The following is a 19,403-nucleotide window of genomic DNA, read 5'->3' as shown; positions in this document are numbered from 1 at the left end:
GCATTCTGAATAAAAAGCAATCAAGGCCCTGGAGGAAATTAAGAAAACCTGTGAAAATACCTAATCCTCCCCTTCTGCAAGGCTCTCCTGTTTCAGCACTAGATTTCAGTGTCCCCACCTGCATTTTTTTTTTTTTTTTGAGGAAGATTAGCCCTGAGCTAACATCTGCTGCCAATCCTCCTCTATTTGCTGAGGAAGACTGGCCCTGAGCTAACATCCGTGCCCATCTTCCTCTGCTTTATATGTGGGACGCCTACCACAGCATGGCTTGCCAAGCGGTGCCATGTGCACACCCCAGATCTGAACCGGCAAACCCCAGGCCAACGAAGCAGAACCTGCACACTTAACTGCTGTGCCACTAGCTGGCCCCTCCCCCCCGCCCCCCCCCCACATGCATTTTAATCAATATGGCCACAGGGCAGTGCTTCCCACATTACCCAGGCTACATAAATCACCTGGGTTTTACAATGCAACTGCAGATTCAGTGGGCTTGGGGTGGGGCATTTCTAACAAGCTCTCCTGATGCTGCTGACTCAGCACAGAAGCAACCACACGCTGATTCCAAGGCCTTAGAGTATCTTGGTCCTTTCCTGTTGCTTATGAAAATGCAGCTCAGGAAAAAAAAGGCTTTTATTTGTGTTGTCCACTAATCTGCTTCTCTCATCATTCAATAAAAATTATCATCTGTATGTATTCAAAGTATTCTCAAAACTGAGGCCCGGATAGTGTAACTTTTGGCCTAAAATTTCCTTCTGTGCTGACTTTGGGGTCAGCACCCTGGGAAACAAGCCAACTCTGACTTAAGAACCTGCTTACCTCTCCTTCCAGCGCACCTGAAGCCCTACCCCACTGCTCAGTTTGGGCCCCTTAATGCCCGTACCCTCCTCTTCCTCAGCCCACTCCCAGCCCCCAATTCAGTCAAGTCTATTAGCCAGACCCAGGGTCTTGGGTAAAGCAATATAATATGGTCTAACATGAAGAGATGAGAAGACTTGATGTGACTAATGATCACTGAACGTGGCATTCTTGCAAGAGTGTCTACACTTTCATTTTTTTCTAAAGCTACTTAGAGAAAAAACATCTTAACATAAAGGAATCAAAAATGGTAGGATTTTAGACATTTTAGCAAAATGATGGATAAACAATTTTATTTTTGTTTAAGAAAAAGCCCTGGAGACTGGCCAAACACTGCTTCCTTCCTCTCTCCATTTATTCATTCCTTCAGGTACCAGGGAAGCAGAAGGAAAACTAGCGGACGTGCATCCCAGTTCGGCCACTAACCAGCCCCTCCATCTTAAGGTTCTCCCTCTGCAAAATGGGAATGGATAATAATAACATCGCCTTAGAGGGCTGGTGTGTGGACCAGTACTACTATTTTACTGATCACTTACTAGGTGCTCAAAACTGGATGCTGTGCTATGCTGGAAAAGCAAACCTCCAACTGCTGCCTCTTCCTGACCCCCAATAATTAAGTAAAATACGGATCTTGATCAACACACACTTCAATCAGTGTGTCATCTCTTGAGTTTCATGCCCTTAATCCCAAGAAATCACTGTTATACCAAGAAGTCAACTGACAGCACCCCTTGAATGTAAGATTGCAGTAATGTCAGAAAGGCCATTGAGACAGTCCTAAAACTTGCATTAAGATACTCCAACTTTCGTTGCTGTCTCGAGTCACAGATAGAATAAAACGATTGACAGCCAAAGCAAGTAGGCGAACGTTTCATAACCTTTTATAGTGAGAAAAAAAGAAAATCAACAATAGTATATGTAATGCTGTGAGTTTAGGATTCACAAATTCTTCATATTCTTCTTTCAAATTACTTCCTCTCCTCACTATTAACAAAACTGTAAAGCTCTGATGATTTAACTTTAGTAGAACTAGGGCAATAATTTCCACCCGAATTCAAGCCCTGTATTGATCCGTGTGCATGCACAGGCGAACACCCACGTGTTTTAAGAACGGAAAGCAAAATCTGATTAACAAGTTGTTCTTTCTTAAGTGGCAAGCACAGGGCAGCCCTTGCCTTTGATAACATGGTATATGTATTTTATACTATATAAGTATATGGTATAGAATATAGTATAAGCATGAATCATGTCTCAACCAGAAAGTATACCGCAACAACGATGAAATTATTTTAAAAGCACATTTGTCTATTCAATAATTCCCCTCTCTTGAAGAAATAGTTTCCAAGTATAAATAAAGAGTAATGGGAGAGACAGAGACATTTTATTTAATCACCTTTTCTAGCTTGTGATCCAAAGGGAATAAACGTATTATAAACATTTTCAAGGCCACAAAAAGGGGGGGGAGAGTATATCAATAAGTCCATCCATAAAAGATGTAGTCTTGGAAATAAGCAGTTGCTTCAGCTCTTAGAGCATGTGTCTCACTGGCTTCCAGGCACTGTAAGGTATACTTAGAAATGCTGTTCCCTCTCACCCAGCCCACTGAAGGGAGGTGTTTTTCTTTTCTTCTACTCTTAATCCACCAGTCTATCAGCTCATGTGTCTAACATGAAGTCTTAACATTTCAGATTTAACGTTTTTCTTCAGGCTCAACATTATCCTTCAGGAACATGAATTTCATAATCTGGATTCTTATTTTCATTTTACAAGAGCAATGTATGTTGGTCATCTTTAAAAACTAAAAAATACAACTAAACAAAAACAAGAAAAATAAAACTCCTTTATCATTCCTTTACCCCAAATTAAATAGTTATCTCTTGGTGTATAATAGTCAGTACATATACATGTATGTATACACATATATGCTTTTTAAATGGTTCACACTTACACATTGCATCTTAAACCCTGATTTTTTCAGAATATTATGCCATCTCTTTTTAATATAAATTTTTCAATAAGTGACCATGTACAATATTAATAGCTGATTACTGCTTTTTAAAAAAGTCCTTTTTAAACTCCTTAGCAAATTTGAGGCAGTATTGCAAAGTTAGTTTTTTTGATGTAAAATTTGTTAGTTAAACCATTATTCCACTGAGAATAAGGGTGAATAACAAATACACATAAAGGAAAGGCGTCATTGCACTCACAGTACCTTTTTTTGCCATACACTCTAGCTTGACGACACTTCCTAGGAAACGGTGGTAAGCCCTCATCTCTGCCTCCGTGATCCGCACGGAGGTGTAAGGTAAGTCTGCAGGGTCTCGCTGCCCACACTTCTTACACCAGGAGGCCATTGGATTCCAGAAACAGTGCCACTTTGTTCTCTCTCTGTTCCTCTCAGCACTGTACTCACATAAATGTGTTTAATCCTTTCTCCTGGCTAATCTCTCTGAAGTTCACTCAAGGTCATCTCATTGCTGAGAGTTTAGCCTTTGGATTGGTAAGTGCTCACAGAATTACAGGCCCAACAGATTACTGGAGTTTCTCATTCGGAAACAAAGGGGAAACTAGAGATGAGGATGTCAGGGTAGAGAGGGAAATCTTAGAGAATCAGAATGTTTTTTCTTTTTTAGAGGAATCAGAACATGAGTCATTCATCAGGCCACTGCATATTTAAAATAAAATAATAGATAGGGATAAAGTTTTTAAAGGACGCTCCTCAGAAAATTTATTTCAGGCCACAATTCTTCCCTCCCACTCTTCCAACCTCTCCAGGTCACCGAGGAATAAAATTCAGAGACTTAACACGGCAGCCAAAAGAAGTCACTATCTAGGCAGGCAGTGTGGCTTGGCACAGCAAACGGTAAAGGTTCACATCCTGAGGTAGGACGTGGAGTGTCTCCTGAACCTGTTCTAAAGATCAGGTGCAAGTACAACATCAGGGTTCTAACAGGAAGGATGTTCTTTGCTCGTCATCATCTGACCCAGAGCCCAGTTACCACCAGTTGGGGAAAAGCGAGCTCACCTTTCAGAACTGTGCTGTGCACAGAGGGTGGTACACTCAGAGAGAGACTGCTTTTTCATAATGTATTTTATTTTTGTTCTCCATGCTTAACGTTTTCATTTATTAATGCTATACTCCAAGGCTTAAAGGGAGGGCACAATGTGAAATATCTGATAAATAAATAATAAGTCTCGTACACAAACTTTTAATTTTTATGTGTATTACTCAAGCTAAAATTTCAGAGTAAGGCTTGCAATTGGCCAAGGAGAAACTGGAAGACCTTTTCTATAAAAAGAAAAATTAACTGTTCATTTTTAGGGAGAGGGTAAAATTTACATATACTGAAATATTCAGATCTTATGTATACATTTTATTGAGTTTTGACAAACGGATACATCCACATAACCCATACCCCTCTTAAGATATAGACCATTTCCAGCTACAGAAACTACCTTCATGTCGCTTCCCAGTCAACCCCTGTTGTGATTTTTTAATAGAGACTAGTTTTGTCTATTTAAAAACTTTATATAATGTAATCATACAGTATGTACTCTTTTGTGTCTAGCATCTTTCTCTCAGGATAATGCTTTTGAGATCAGCCATGTTGTATGTATCAGTGGTTCATTCATTTTTAATACTGAGTTGTATCCCATCGTACGGATGGTCACAGTTGGTTTGTCCATTCTCCTGCTGAAAGACACTTAGGCTTTTTCCAGTTTGGGCTATCTATTATGAATAAAGTTGCTATCAACATTCATGTAAAAGTCTGTGTGTGGACATACGTTTGCATTTCTCCTAGATAAAAAACTAGGAGGGTATTGCTGGGTCAAAGGAGAGGTGTTTACTTAATTTATAGGAATCTGCCAAACCTTTTCCCAAATTGGTTATACTAGAAGGTCTTCTAACATTAGAGGCTGCTCTGTTGAGTAATCCTCTGAGCCAGTTCTTTATTAGTGTTAACTGCACGTGAAGTACTTTAAGAAAACACTTAAATTAAGGAGAAGAAACTTAATATAATTTGAGACTCTAAAACTTATGAAAGCTCTTTTTCTCTCTACCATTAGGTATTGTGAATGTGCTGACTCCAATAAATGCCAAGTCTGAAAGTCTTCTAAAACAAGGCAGCAAATAAAGCAGTTTTCAAACAGCAGCTTATTATATATATCCAAATAGCCCTCCAAAATGGTTGTACCAGTTTGCATTCCCACCACCCCCATGTGGAGGCTCTTTATCTTGCTAAACACTAACTTCTTCACCCTTTCATTCAGATATGAACAGCCATGAATCCTTGGCTGGCATCACAGCACCTATGAACACGAGCTATCTTTGCTAAAAACGTAAACCCACAATGGCGGTGTGCATGCAACTGCACACACCCAGGGACCACCGTAATTATATCTTTTTGCAGCTTACAGAACTCTAGGGAGAGGCAGACTCTAAAATCTTAGAAATTTTATCACATTTGAATCTATTATATGAACAAACTGTACAGCTCTTATAAAGCTTACATTCCGTGCACTGACCTTGATCATTTGACCAAGATCAAATATCCAGTAAAAGACTGTATTTTCTTTATGTTTAACAATAGATTCTAAAATAACTGGGTCCTAGGTAACTCTCCTTAGAAAAGAGCTGATTATTTCTATCTCAGTGGCAATGGAGATGAATGTGTTCTCCATCTTCCCTCCAAGAAACCACCATTACAGGTAGGAAAGAAAAGAAAAGAAGCTTTCTTAGCACTTTTAGATTCACTCCAGTTAAGAAAAGAAAGTTGCATATGTTTTGTATCTGTGTAGCAGAAGGAACTGAAGCCACCCACCTGCCCATAGATGTCAATGCAAAATGGAGAATGAGAAGCTACAAGCTCAAGAAGGATTTGAATCATCCATAGCATGAGAGCATCTGGGTTACTATTTTTCAGAAGTAAGATCACTGTCATATTAAACATGGAAGGATATTTTTTTCCTTATATAGTCAAGACTTTGTTTTCTTTTGAAAAAAAAAAAAAATCAACACTCGAATGGCCAGATATATTTGCTGAGGAGACTAAACTGACTTTCCCCCAGAGATGCCCTGGGGGTGAAGGGTGTAACAGGCCTCCTGGTGGTGGAGCTGTGGGGGCTACCACACTCCCACCAGTTGACCACAGGGGCCCAATGACTACAGACCTACTCATCTCCCTGATCTCCTCTCACAGGGGAGCAGGAACACCTCATTCTCTTTGGGTCAGGGAGGAGGGGCTTGCCACATGCGATTACATCCACGTGGAGGAACCCTTCCAGGAAGTGTGCTAAATGGCTATGTGGTTCCCCTGGGGGAGTAGGACTGGAGTTCATGGGAACAGAGAGACGGACTTTTAACTTCACACCCTTCTGTACTATTTGCAATATATACAAACAGCATGGATTACTTTCATTAATAAACTAAAAATGTACTAATAAAGATTTTAAAAAATTATTTTTTCTGGGTTATTCACTCCATATACCTAGCTTTCCAACATGCTCCTCAATAATATTTTTGGAATATTGCCTGACTTTTATAAAATTTATTGACTACTATGGCAAAATGTAGATGGTTTTGAAGCTGAGTGATGAGTAAGGTTTGTAGGACTATTCTATTTTTGTGATGTCTTAAAATTTTCATAATTAAAAGTTACACCCAAAGGTTAGTGTAAACTGAGTGCAATATACAAATGAGATAAGACAGTCTTCCTATTGCCTTCAGTGCATGTAACATGCACACACGGAATGAAATCCCTAGACAATGCAAAATAACTTGGGCATTATGATTGGTTTTTTCAAATTATTTCAGTTGAGCTAATACTAAAAATGATATTAAAATGTGGCTTTTAAAACAGACAGCTTGAAACCATAAAACTCCTGGAAACCACAGACAGCATGATTTGACATTGGTCTTAGCAGGATCTTTTTGAATACCATGTCTACTCAGGCAAGGGAAACCAGAGAAAAAGTTAATGAATGAGACTACATCAAACCAAAAAGCTTTTGCACAGCAAAGGAAACCGTCAACAAATGAAAAGACAACCTACCCATTGAGAGACAATATTTGCAAATCATATATCTGATAAACGGTTAATATTCAAAATATATAGAGAACTCACACATTTCAACAACAACAAAAAATCCAATTGAAAAATGGGCAGATGATCTGACCAGACACTTTTCCAAAGAAGATACACAAATGGCCAAGAGGCACATGAAAGGATGTTCAACATCACTAATTAGCAGGGAAATGCAAATGAAAACTGCAATGAGATATCACCTCACACCTGTCAGAACAGCTATTATCAAAAAGACAAAAAATAAGTGTTGGCGAGGATGTGGAAAAAAGGGAACCCTCATACACTGCTGGTGGTAATGTAAATTGGTGCAGCTGCTATGAAAAACACTGTGGAGGTTCCTCAAAAAATTAAAAATAGAGTGATGTCAGCAACATGGCAGCATGAGCTCACCCAGGACTCTCTCCTCTCCAAATTACAACTAAAAAGAGCAACTGCTTTCCAACCAAAAAAAAAAAATCCTAGTAACAGAAATCGTCAGAGAACCACAGCAGCCAAACGACGGAAGGTGGAGAGGCTGGAGCTGCCCTCGGAGGAGCTGAAACGGGGTAGGAGAGAACTTGGCTCCCTCCCCTAGAGACTGGGATCGCTGCTGAGGGTGCAGAAGGAGCGGGGGAGGGCTGCGAGACCGGGGATCGTCCAGGACTCCCATCACCTGCAGTGGAAACCCTCTAATGGGGGAAAGCTTTCTTGTGGGGGAACCCCAGCAAGCCAGGGCACCAGGAGACCAGAAAGTGAGAACTGACCCAAATCCAGGTTGGCGTGAGTGAAAGCGCCCCTCCTCCCCCAAACTACGCTGCGCCCGGCCATTGAGGCTGAAGGCAGAGGGCTCAGAACCAAGGCTCTCGACCCCCATCTAGTGGCGACAGGCTGTAACTGCAGCCGAATAATGGCATCATGCACAAAAGCCACTCCTCTACCATCCAGCAATTTATAAAAGCTCCAGTCCAAAAGGAAAACAATAAAAATACAGAAGTAGGTCCTGAGGGCTTGGAAATGGGTAAACTAAGTGAAGATGAGTTCAAAATAGCTATCCTCAAAATATTCAATGAGGTAAAGGGAAGTATAGAGAAACAAGTCAATGAGTTCTGGAGTTATTTCACAAAAGAGATTGAAATCATAAAGAAGAATAAATTAGAAATACTAGAGGTGAAAAACACAATGGATCAGATGAAACAGAATACAGATTCTCTGAATGCCCGTGTAGACACCATAGAGGAGAAAATTAGCATAATTGAAGATAGACAGGCTGAATGGCTCCAGACCGAGGAAGAAAGAGAACTAAGAATTTAAAAAACTGAAGAAAATCTCAGAGAAATAGCTGACTCAATGAGAAAATGCAACTTAAGAATCATCGGAATTCCTGAGGGCGTGAAAAGGAAAATGGAGCAGAAGGGGTGCTCAACGAAACAATAGAAGAGAACTTCCCAAATCTAGGGATTGAGAGAGAAATTTGTGTGGAGGAAGCTTTCAGATCTCCTAGATTTGTCAATGTAAAAAGACCTACTGCAAGGCACATAGTAGTAAAAATGGCAAAAATGAAGGACAAAGAAAGAATACTCAGGGCAGCAAGGCAGAAGAAAATAACCTACAAAGGAACCCCCATCACACTTTCAGTGGATTTCTCTACAGAAACCTCACAAGCTAGGAGAGATTGGAGTGACATATTCAAAACTTTAAAGGATAAAAGTCTTCAGCCAAGAATACTCTATCCAGCAAGAATATCCTTCAGACATGAGGGAGAAATTAAATATTTTCCAGACAAACAAAAATTAAGGGAATTTGTAACCAAAAGTCCTCCACTACAAGAAATCCTCAAGAAGGTTCTCACACCTGAAAAAAGAAAAAAAGGGAGTAAGGGGTCACAAAACACAGAGTAGGGAGACAAATAGATAGAATCTGAATAGGATAGCAAATATTCAACTATAGCATTAGGATAAAGGGAAGGAAATCACCAAAGCAAAGACAATCTTATCACTCTAACCACAAACTCACAACATGAGTTGGAATAAGAGATAAAAATAATAATTTAGGAGGGGAGGAGGAAAGGGACTGAAACAGTCTAGCCTAAGGAAGTAAGAGACCACCAGAAAATGGAATATGTTATACACAAGATTCTGAATACAAACTTCAGGGTAGCCACTAAACTAAAAAACAGAACAGAGACACAAAGCATAAATAAGGAAAAATCTAAGAAACCCAGCATAAGAAATTGCAGAAGTCAATGGGGAGGCTAAAACACACAGGATGAGAAACAAAGGAAACTCAGGAAAACCAGAAAACAAGTGACAGAATGACAGCATTAAGCCCTCATGCATCAATACTCACCCTCAATGTAAACGGATCGAACTCTCCAATAAGAAGACACAGAGTGGCAAAATGGATTAAAGAACAAGATCCAACAATTTGTTGCCTCCAGGAAACACACCTCAGCTCCAAGGACAAACACAGGCTCAGAGTGAAGGGGTGGAAGACAATACTCCAAGCTAATAGCAAACAAAAGAAAGCAGGTGTCGCAATACTTATATCAGACAAAACAGACTTCAAGATAAGGCAGGTAAAGAGAGATATAGAGGGCCAATATATAATGATCAAAGGGACACTTCATCAAGAAGAAATAATGCTTATAAATATCTATGCACCCAACACAAGAGCACCAAAATTCATAAAGCAACTATTAACAAACCTAAAAGATATCAAAAATAACACAATAATAGTAGGGGACCTCAACAACCCACTCACATCAATGGACAGATCATCCAGACAGAAAATCAACAAAGAAACAGTGGAGCTAAACGAAAAGCTAAAATAGTTGGACTTAATAGGCATATATAGAACACTTCATCCAAAACCAGCAGAATATACACTCTTCTCAAGCGTGTATGGAATATTCTCAAGGGTAGACCATATGTGAGGAAACAATGCAAGCCTCTACAAATTTTTAAAAATTGAAATAATAACAAGCATCTTTTCTGATCATAATGCTATAAAGCTAGAAATTAATCACAAGAAAAAAGTTGAGAAAGGCACAAGGATGTGGAGACTAAACCATATGCTATTGAACAAGCAATGGATCACTGAAGAAATTAAGAAATCAAACAATACCTGGAGACAAATGAAAATGATAACATGCCATACCAACTCATATGGGATGCAGCAAAAGCTGTATTAAGAGGAAAATTCATCGCAATTCAGGCACACCTTAACAAACAAGAAAAATCCCAAATCAGCAATCGCAAACTACACCTAACGGAATTAGAGGAAGAAGAACAAACAAAGCCCAAAGTCAGCAGAAGGAGAGAAATAATAAAAATCAGAGCAGAAATAAATGCTATTAAAACAAAAAGGCAGTAGAAAGGATCAATGAAACAAAGAGCTGGTTCTTTGAGAAGATAAATAAAATTGACAAACCCCTAGTCAGCCTTACAAAGAAAAAAAGAGAGAAAGCTCAAATAAACAAAATCAGAAATGAAAGAGGAGAAATAACAACAGACTCCAAAGAATACAACGGATTATAAGAGAATACTACAAAAAACTATATGCCAGCAAAATGGATAACCTAGAGGAAATGGATAAATTCTTGGACTCCTACAATCTCCCAAAGCTCACTCAAGAAGAAGCAGACAATTTGAACAGACCAATTACAAGGAAAGAGATTGAAACAGCCATCAAAAGCATCCCAAAGAATAAAAGCCCAGGACCAGATGGCTTTCCTGGGGAATTCTACCAAACTTTCAGAGAGGATTTAATACCTATCCTTTTCAAGCTATTCCAAAAAAATTAGGGAGGATGGAACACTTCCTGGCACATTCTATGAGGCCAACATCACGCTGATACCAAAACCTGACAAGGACAGCAAGAGAAAGGAGAACTACAGGCCAATATCGCTGATGAACATAGATGCAAAAATTCTCAACAAAATATAGGCAACCAGAATACAGCAATTCATCAAAAGGATCATACATCATGATCAAGTGGGATTCATACCAGGGACACAGGGATGGTTCAACATCCGCAAATCAATCAACGTGATACACCACATCAACAAACTGAGGAATAAAAACCACATGATCATCTCAATAGATGCAGAGAAAGCATTTGACAAGATCCAACAGCCATTTATGATAAAAACTCTTAACAAAATGGGGATAGAAGGGTCTACCTCAACATAATAAAGGCCATATATGACAAACCCACAGCCAACATCATACTCAATGGGCAAAAACTGAGCACCATCCCCCTGAGAACAGGAACAAGACAAGGATGCCCTCTATCACCACTCTTATTTAACATAGTACTGGAGGTCCTGGCCAGAGAAATCAGGCAAGAAAAAGGAATAAAAGGAATCCAAATGGGGGGAAGAAGTGAAACTCTTGCTGTTTGCAGATGACATGATCTTATGTATAGAAAACCCTAAAGAATCCATTGGAAGACTTTTAGAAGTAATCAACAACTACAGCAAAGTTGCAGGGTATAAAATCAATTTACATAAATCAGTAGCATTTCTATACTCTAATAACAAACTAACAGAAAAAGAACTCAAGACACAATACCATTCACAATCACAACACAAAGAATAAAATATCTTGGGGTGAATTTAACTAAGGAATTAAAAGACCTATACAATGAAAATTACAAGGCTTGTCTGAAAGAAATGGATGACGACATAAAGAGATGGACAGACATTCCATGTACATGGATTGGAAGAATAAACATAGTTAACATGTCCATTCTACCTAAAGCAATCTACAGATTCAACGCCATCCCAATCAGAATCCCAATGACATTCTTTACAGAAATAGAACAAAGAATCCTAAAATTCACATGGGGCAACAAAAGACCCTGAATTGCTAAAGCAATCCTGAGAAAAAAGAACACAGCTGGAGACATCACAATCCCTGACTTCAAAACATACTACAAAGCTACAGCAATCAAAACAGCATGGTACTGGTACAAAAACAGGTGCATAGATCAATGGAACAGAAGTGAAAGCCCAGAAATAAAACCACACATCTATGGACAGCTAATCTTTGACAAAGGAGCTGAGGGCCTACAATGGAGAAAAGAAAGTCTTTTCAACAAATGGTGCTGGGAAAACTGGAAAGCCACATGTAAAAGAATGAAAATTGACCATTCTTTTTCACCATTCACCAAAATAAACTTAAAATGGATCACAGACCTAAAGCTGAGACGTGAAACCATAAGGTTTCTAGAAGAAAATGTAGGCAGTACACTCTTTGACATCAGCATTAAAAGGATCTTTTCAGACACCATGTCTTCTCAGACAAGGGAAACAATAGAAAGAATAAACAAATGGGACTTCATCAGACTAAAGAGCTTCTTCAAGGCAAGGGAAAACAGGATTGAAACAAAAAAACAACCCACTAACTGGGAAAAAAATATTTGTAAGTAATACATCTGACAAAGGCTTAATTCCATAATATATAAAGAACTCACACAACTCAACAACAAAAAATTAAACAACCCGATCAAAAAATGGGCAGGAGACAAGACCAGACATTTCTCCAAAGAAGATATACGGATGGCCAATAGGCACATGAAAAGATGTTCATCATCGCTGATCATCAGGGAAATGCAAATCAAAACTACACTAAGATATCACCTTACACCCATTAGAATGACAAAAATAACTAAAACAAATAGTAACAAATGTTGGAGAGGTTGTGGAGAAAAAGAAACCCTCATACACTGCTGGTGGGAATGCAAACTGGTACAGCCACTATGGAAAACAGTACGGAGATTCCTCAAAAAATTAAAAATAGAACTACCATATGATCCAGCTATTCCACTACTAGGTTTCTATCCAGAGAGCTTGAAGTCAGCAATTCCAAAAGTCCCATGCACCCCAATGTTTATTGCAGCATTATTTACAATAGCCAAGACATGGAAGCAACCTAATGCCTAACAGATGATTGGATAAAGAAGATGTGGTATACATACAATGGAATACTACTCAGCCACAAAAAAGAACAAAATCGTCCCATTTGTAACAACATGGATGGACCTTGAGGGAATTATGTTAAGTGAAATAAGCCAGATAGAGAAGGACAATCTCTGTATGCCTCCACTCATATGAGGAATTTAAACATGTGGACAAAGAGAACAGATTAGTGGCTACTAGGGGAAAGGGTGGGTGGGGGTGGGCACAAAGGGTGAAGAGGTGCACCTACAATACGACTGACAGATAATAATGTACAATGGAAATTTCACAAGATTGTAACCTATCATTAACTCAATAAAAAATTAAAAATAGAACTACCATACAATCCAGCTATTCCACTTTTGGGTATTTACCCAAAGAAAATGAAAACACTAATTCAAAGAGATATATGCATCCCTACATTCATTGCAGCATTATTTACAATAGCCAAGATATGGAGGCAACCTTGGTGCCCATCAATAAATGAATGGCTAAAGAAGATGTGGTATATATATATATATATATATATATATATATATATATACACAACGGAATACTACTCAGCCATAAAAAAGACGAAATCTTGCCATTTGTGACAACATGGATGGACCTTGAAGATATTATGCTAAGCAAAATAAATCAAATGGAGAAAGACAAATACTGCATGATTTTACTCATACGTGGAAGATAAACAAAAACATAGTTACAGAGAACAGGTTGATGGTTACTAGAGAGGAAGGGTGTAGGGAGAGGGCAAGAGGGGTAAAGGCATATGTGTATAGTGATGGCAACTAGACTTTTGGTGGGGAACACAATGTAGTCTACACAGAAGGCAAAATATAATGACGTACACCTAAAATTCATACAACGTTATAAATCACTGTTACCTCAAAAAAAATAAATAAAAATAAAAATATTAATAAAACAGAGTCCTTGAGCAGAAACAAGTATAAAACCCTCCGTGTAATATGAACTCAAAGTTAAACACACAACTCTTTTTAATAATACCTCTTATAAATTTAGCATTGTTTTGGACTTTCTGACTAACACAAAAACAGGAAGTGGAAATAAAAGGTAAAATGACAGGAAACAAAGGGCCTGAGGGAGTTATCACTATTTAGAGATGACATGATTATCAGTTATTATTTAACAAATATTGACTGGGCGCCTATGTGTTAAAGAAATAAAACCACAAGAAAATCAACAGTAAAACTATTAGGCTTACTATCTCTATAAAATAGTAAGTTATAAAGTAACTAACCCAAAATGACTATCTAATACTCCAGCAATAACTAGTGAAAAGACAGATCAAAAAGAAAAAAGAGGGGCTGACCCCATGGCCGAGTGGTTAAGTTCACGCACCCTGCTTCGGCGGCCCAGGGTTTCGCTGGTTCGGATGCTGGCGTGGACATGGCACAGCTCGTCAGGCCACGCTGAGGCAGCGTCCCACATGCCACAACTAGAAGGACCCACAACTGGAATATACAACTATGTACTGGGGGGCTTTGGGAAGAAGAAGGAAAAAAAAAGATTGGCAAGAGTTGTTAGCTCAGGTCCCAATCTTTAAAAAGGAAAAAAAAAAGGTTATATTCACAACAGCAACAAAAACACAAGTTGCCAAAGAATAACCTTAAAAAGGAATGTGTGAGAGCTATATGAAAAAAAAAACCCACCCACTTCATTGTGAAATACAAAATATTTGAATGAGATATATTTCTAGAGGGAAAATTTTTTTTTTAGTTCTTAAAATGTCAGCTCTTCCCAGATTAAGTTATAATTGTAATAGAATTCTATCCAAAATTACAGTAAATTTGTTGGGACCAGGAGGATTAACAGAATAATTATACAGTTTATTTGGAAGAATTAAAAAGGCTAAAAGAGTTAAGGAAATGTTTTTAAAAAAATAATTGACTGAAAAAAGGAAATTTCTCCTAAAAGATACTTAAAGATATTATGTAGCAACAATAATTCAATCTATGTAGAACTGATACAAAAAATAAACAGTCAAAAGAATAAACAGAAAGAGCCAGAAGCAGTCTATAAATTCTAAAATAACTTAATATGTAAAAAAGGAGGCATCACCAATTAATGAAGGAATATTTAATAAACGCATAGAAAATTTAGTCTCACCTCATATCACCGACAAAAACACATAGAGATTTAAAATCAAATGTGAAAAAATAAATAAATAAAGCTACTAAAAAATACTAGAATAAAACTGATGACTTGCCCTTTACTTGAGGAAAGACATAAAAGCAATAGAAGAAATCACAAAATAAAAGATCTATCAATTTGACTACATAAAATCTTAAAACCTTTATATATCAAAAGCAAAATTATAAAATAAACAGCAAACTGGAAAATAAAAAACATCTGCTATAAACTTAACAAAGGCTCAATATATTTAACACGGAAAAAACCTACACAAAAATATCTTGGTCCCAAAATACTCATGAACCAGTCACGGAGCAAAAATCCAAAGAGCAAATAAACATAAAAAATTATTCTAGTTCACTAGTAATTTTTTCAATTCAGTTAAAACGAATACAATGCCTCTTTTATCTATCAAACAAGCAAAAGTTCAAATAATATCACCAAAGAGAGGTAACAACGTTGCAGGTATTATGCCATGCACTTAACATGCATCACTTCAAAACCCTATGAGGTAAGTGTGTCATTACCCTCATTTGACACACGAGGAAGCAGATGATTACAAACGGTTACAAAGAGATCTGGTGAAATCAAGAACCCCCCCCCCCCCCCACACACACACACTCTGTTGATGGGCCACTAAAATGGTATCTATTTCTCAGAAGGCAATTTGACCAAAACGTATTTTAAAACTTATTACTCATACTCTTTGATCCAATAACAACATTTCCTAGAACTCTATCCTTAAGAAACAATTAGAAAAATGTACAAAGATTTCTGAACAAAGATGCTCCTTGTACTTTTAAAAAACTAACGCTGAGAAACTGAAAACAATCTATGTGACCAACATTAGGGCAATATCTAAACAAATTATGGTACAAACAGTGAATGATGACAAATCTATTAAAATCTTTTCTACAGAGATGTTTTATAATATATGGAATTGTTTATAATATAGTTTCATTTATAGTATAGTTTAAAAAAGCAGAATATAACATATAATTATATATGTAATATGTATGATATATAAAAAGTGAGATAGATCAAATCATTTTATCTACGTAAAAATGCCAAAGGAGGAGCCAGCCCTGTGGCCTAGAGGTTAAGTTCAGCGTGCTGTGCTTCAGCGGCCCAGGTTTGGTTCCTGGGTGTGGACCTACACCACCCATCGGGGCTCCACTGTGGCAGTGACCCACATACAAAATAGAGGAAGATTGGCACAGATGTTAGTTCACAGCAAATCTTCCTCAGGGGAAAAAAAATGCCAAAGGTAAAAAATTAGAAGTCCATATGCTCAAAGGATAAGTGTGATTATAACTAGGAGAAGGCATTGTAGCCTTTCTTCTTTGTATTTTTCTGTCTTTTCCAAATATTGGACAAAGAGTATGTATTTTTTTCTGTATTTTTTTGTTGGGTAATGCTTTTTTAAATTTGTTTTTAAACTGATATACAGAATAATTCACTCTTTTTGGTGTACAGTTCTATGAGTTTTGACAAATGTATGGAGTCGTTTAACCATCACCACCATCAGGATACAGCAGAGTTCCATCACCACTTTGTAGCCAAACCACCTCCTCCCCATCCCTTACCCCCGGCAAACACTCCATCCTACAGTTTTACCTTTTCCGAAAGTCATAGAAATGAAATTGTTTACTGTGTACCTTTTGAGTCTGGCATCTTTCTCTTAGCATAATGCATTTCAGACTTCTTCACATTGTCATGGATACCAATAATTCATTTCTTTTTAGTGTTGAATATTGCATTGCACAGTTGTGCCATAAATTGTTTATCCATTCCCCAGGTGAGGGACATCTGGGTTGTCACCAGTTTTTAGTGATTAAGAATAAAGCTGCCATAAACATTCACATACAGATATTTGTGTGACCATAAGTTTTCATTTCTCTTGGGGTGTATAGTAAGTGTATGTTTACCTTTATAAGAGACTGTCAACTGTTTTCCAAAGTGGGCTGTACCATTTTACATTCCCACCAACAGTGTGTAAGAGATCTAGACCCTTCTCACCCTCGCCTTGACTTGGTATTATCATTTTTTAACCACTTTAATAGTGTGCAATTTCCCTGATGACTTCTGATGTTGAGCCTATTTTCATGTGCTTATTTTCCATGTGTATATCTTCTTTGTTTTTGAAGATTTTATTTTTTCCTTTGTCTCCCCAAAGCCCCCCAGTATATAGTTGCATATTTTTAGCTGTGGGTCCTTCTAGATATGGCATGTGGGATGCCACCTCAGCGTGGCTTGATGAGCAGTGCCATGTCTGCACCCAGGATCCGAACCGGCGAAACCCTGGGCTGGTGAAACAGAGTGCGCAAACTCAACCACTCGACCATGGGGCCAGCCGCTGTATATCTTCTTTGGTAAAGCATCCATTCAATTTTTTTTCCCATTTTTAAATTGGGTTGTTTGTTTTTTATTTATTGTTGAGTTTGAGAGTTCTTTATGTATTCTGGATAGGAGTCCTTTGTCAGATACGTGATTCACAAGTTTCTTTTACCCAGTTGGTTGTCTTTTCATTCTCTTAACAGTGTCTTTTGCAGAGCAAATATTTTTAATTTTGATGAAGTCCAATTTATCAAATTTTTCTTTTATGTATCATACTTTTGGTGTCGACTTAAGAACTCTTTGTCGAACCAAGGTCACAAAGATTTTCTCCTATGTTTTCTAACAGATTTCTAATTAGGTTTTACATTTCAGTCCATGATCCACTTTGAGTTAATTTTTATATACGGGGTGAGGTATAGGTCCAAGTTCATTTTTTTGTACATAGATGTCCAATTGTTCCAGTACCTTTTGTTGAAATTACCTTTACACTTTTCACTACTGAATTGCCTTCACTCTTTTGTCAAAAATCAGCTGGCCATATTTGGTGGGACTATTTCTGGATTCTCTATTCTGTTCCATTGGTCTATGTGTCTATCCTTTCGCCAATACCACACTGTCCTGATTACAGTCATGAGCCACATCACAATGCTTCAGTCAAAGACAGACCGCAATTACAACGGTGGTCCCATAAGACTAGTACCATATAGAGTAGGTGTGTAGTAGGCTATACTATCTAGGTCTGTGTAAGTGCAGTCTATGATGTTCACACAACAATGAAACTGCCTAACAACAAATTTCTCAGAACATATCCCCATCATTAAGCGACAGATGACTGTACTTTGCTTTATAGTAAGCCTTGAAATTAGGTAGCGTGAGCCCTCCAACTTTGTTCTTTTTCAGAAGATTTTGGCTATAATAATTCATTTTGCCTATTATCTTGCCTGATATTACCTTTCAGCTGATGATAAACTTTAGAAACAGCTGGTTGATTTCTACCAAAAAAAAACTTGGTAGACCTATGACTGGAGTTGTGTTCAACTTATAGATCAATTTGGGGAGAATTGACATCTTAATACCAACTCTTCCAAACCTTAAACACAGAGCATGTGTTATTTTTATAAACAGAGCTTTAAAGACCTTATAAGATACCACCTAATGTTCATTTCCCTTTCATTTCTTCTGCTTCTTTTTTAGCTTATACCACAAAGCCATTAGAAATGACGAACATCATCTTTCTCTTTAAAATCTTTTCATTTCCCCAAGGCGCTGAGGGAGAAAATGCTCACACCACACCTGAAGGGCAAAGCAGGTCTGAACAGTGGAATTTTCCTTCTCATTCCTGCACCATATGTCAAGGTCTAAACTCCATTTCACAGCCTGGGGGAATTTTCCTCATTAAGCAAAGCTCTTTTGGTTGCTAGAAGGATACATATTGTAATGAAAACAAAACGGAAGAAAAAGTGGAGACGTGTGGGTGGGGAGTTCATGAGGTCCATCTTTCTAGTCCAGGTTCTGTACCAGATCTTCCTCACCACTGGGGAAGAAAAACACAGGACAGAGAAGGGAGCCATAGAGGACGAAAGGAGCCAGTGAAATGGTGAAGGGAACGGCCTGTGAAACCCCCAGAAGCTGGGCAGCCAGAGGACATTTTAAAAATTTGATGCCTCCAGCTCCATCTCAAAGTGTCTGTGTTTTGTGAAGCAAGCTGTCAGCAGTGACTCCATTTTGTATTCTGGACTCCATCTTGTTATAAATATGAAACTGTGCTGACTTTGCTGGCTTGCCAAAAGGGAGTTATTTGCTGAGAAAGGACTTTCTGGAAGACTGGGCAAAAATATACTGTTTTCTGGTAACAACAAGACGTCCTTGAGTAAGCCAATGAACTAGAACATAAATTTACCCTCCCATCATAATTCTTAACAAACAATTGAGGTAATTGTTCTAAGCTCTCCTTTTTGCTAATAAAAACCCCTGACTTTCATTCTTCAGGGGGACAATTTTCCACTTGCTGCCAGAACCCACATTCCCGGAAT

General features: G+C 38.0%; 1 protein-coding gene across 8 annotated transcripts in view; it reads right to left on the bottom strand.

The window, feature by feature from the left end:
- The window catches only part of MCF2L2 (MCF.2 cell line derived transforming sequence-like 2), a 230,185-nt gene that overhangs the window by 202,308 nt on the left and 8,474 nt on the right, over positions 1 to 19,403 (bottom strand). For 2 of the 8 annotated variants that reach the window (XM_070509351.1, XM_070509353.1), the window contains exon 1: positions 3,068 to 3,275. The exons of 2 other annotated variants lie outside the window; for them this stretch is intronic. In XM_070509351.1, the coding sequence (XP_070365452.1) occupies positions 3,068 to 3,209 (142 nt within the window). In that variant the 5' untranslated portion in view covers positions 3,210 to 3,275. Of the gene's footprint in view, positions 1 to 3,067; positions 3,278 to 19,403 lie in introns of those variants that run through there. 4 more of the 8 variants (XM_070509356.1, XM_070509355.1, XM_070509350.1 and 1 more) reach the window with 4 other exon arrangements.

Source organism: Equus asinus, chromosome 5 (assembly GCF_041296235.1).
Source record: "Equus asinus isolate D_3611 breed Donkey chromosome 5, EquAss-T2T_v2, whole genome shotgun sequence".
Classification (NCBI taxonomy): Eukaryota; Metazoa; Chordata; class Mammalia; order Perissodactyla; family Equidae; genus Equus; species Equus asinus.
This window is presented reverse-complemented; position numbering and strand designations above follow the sequence as displayed.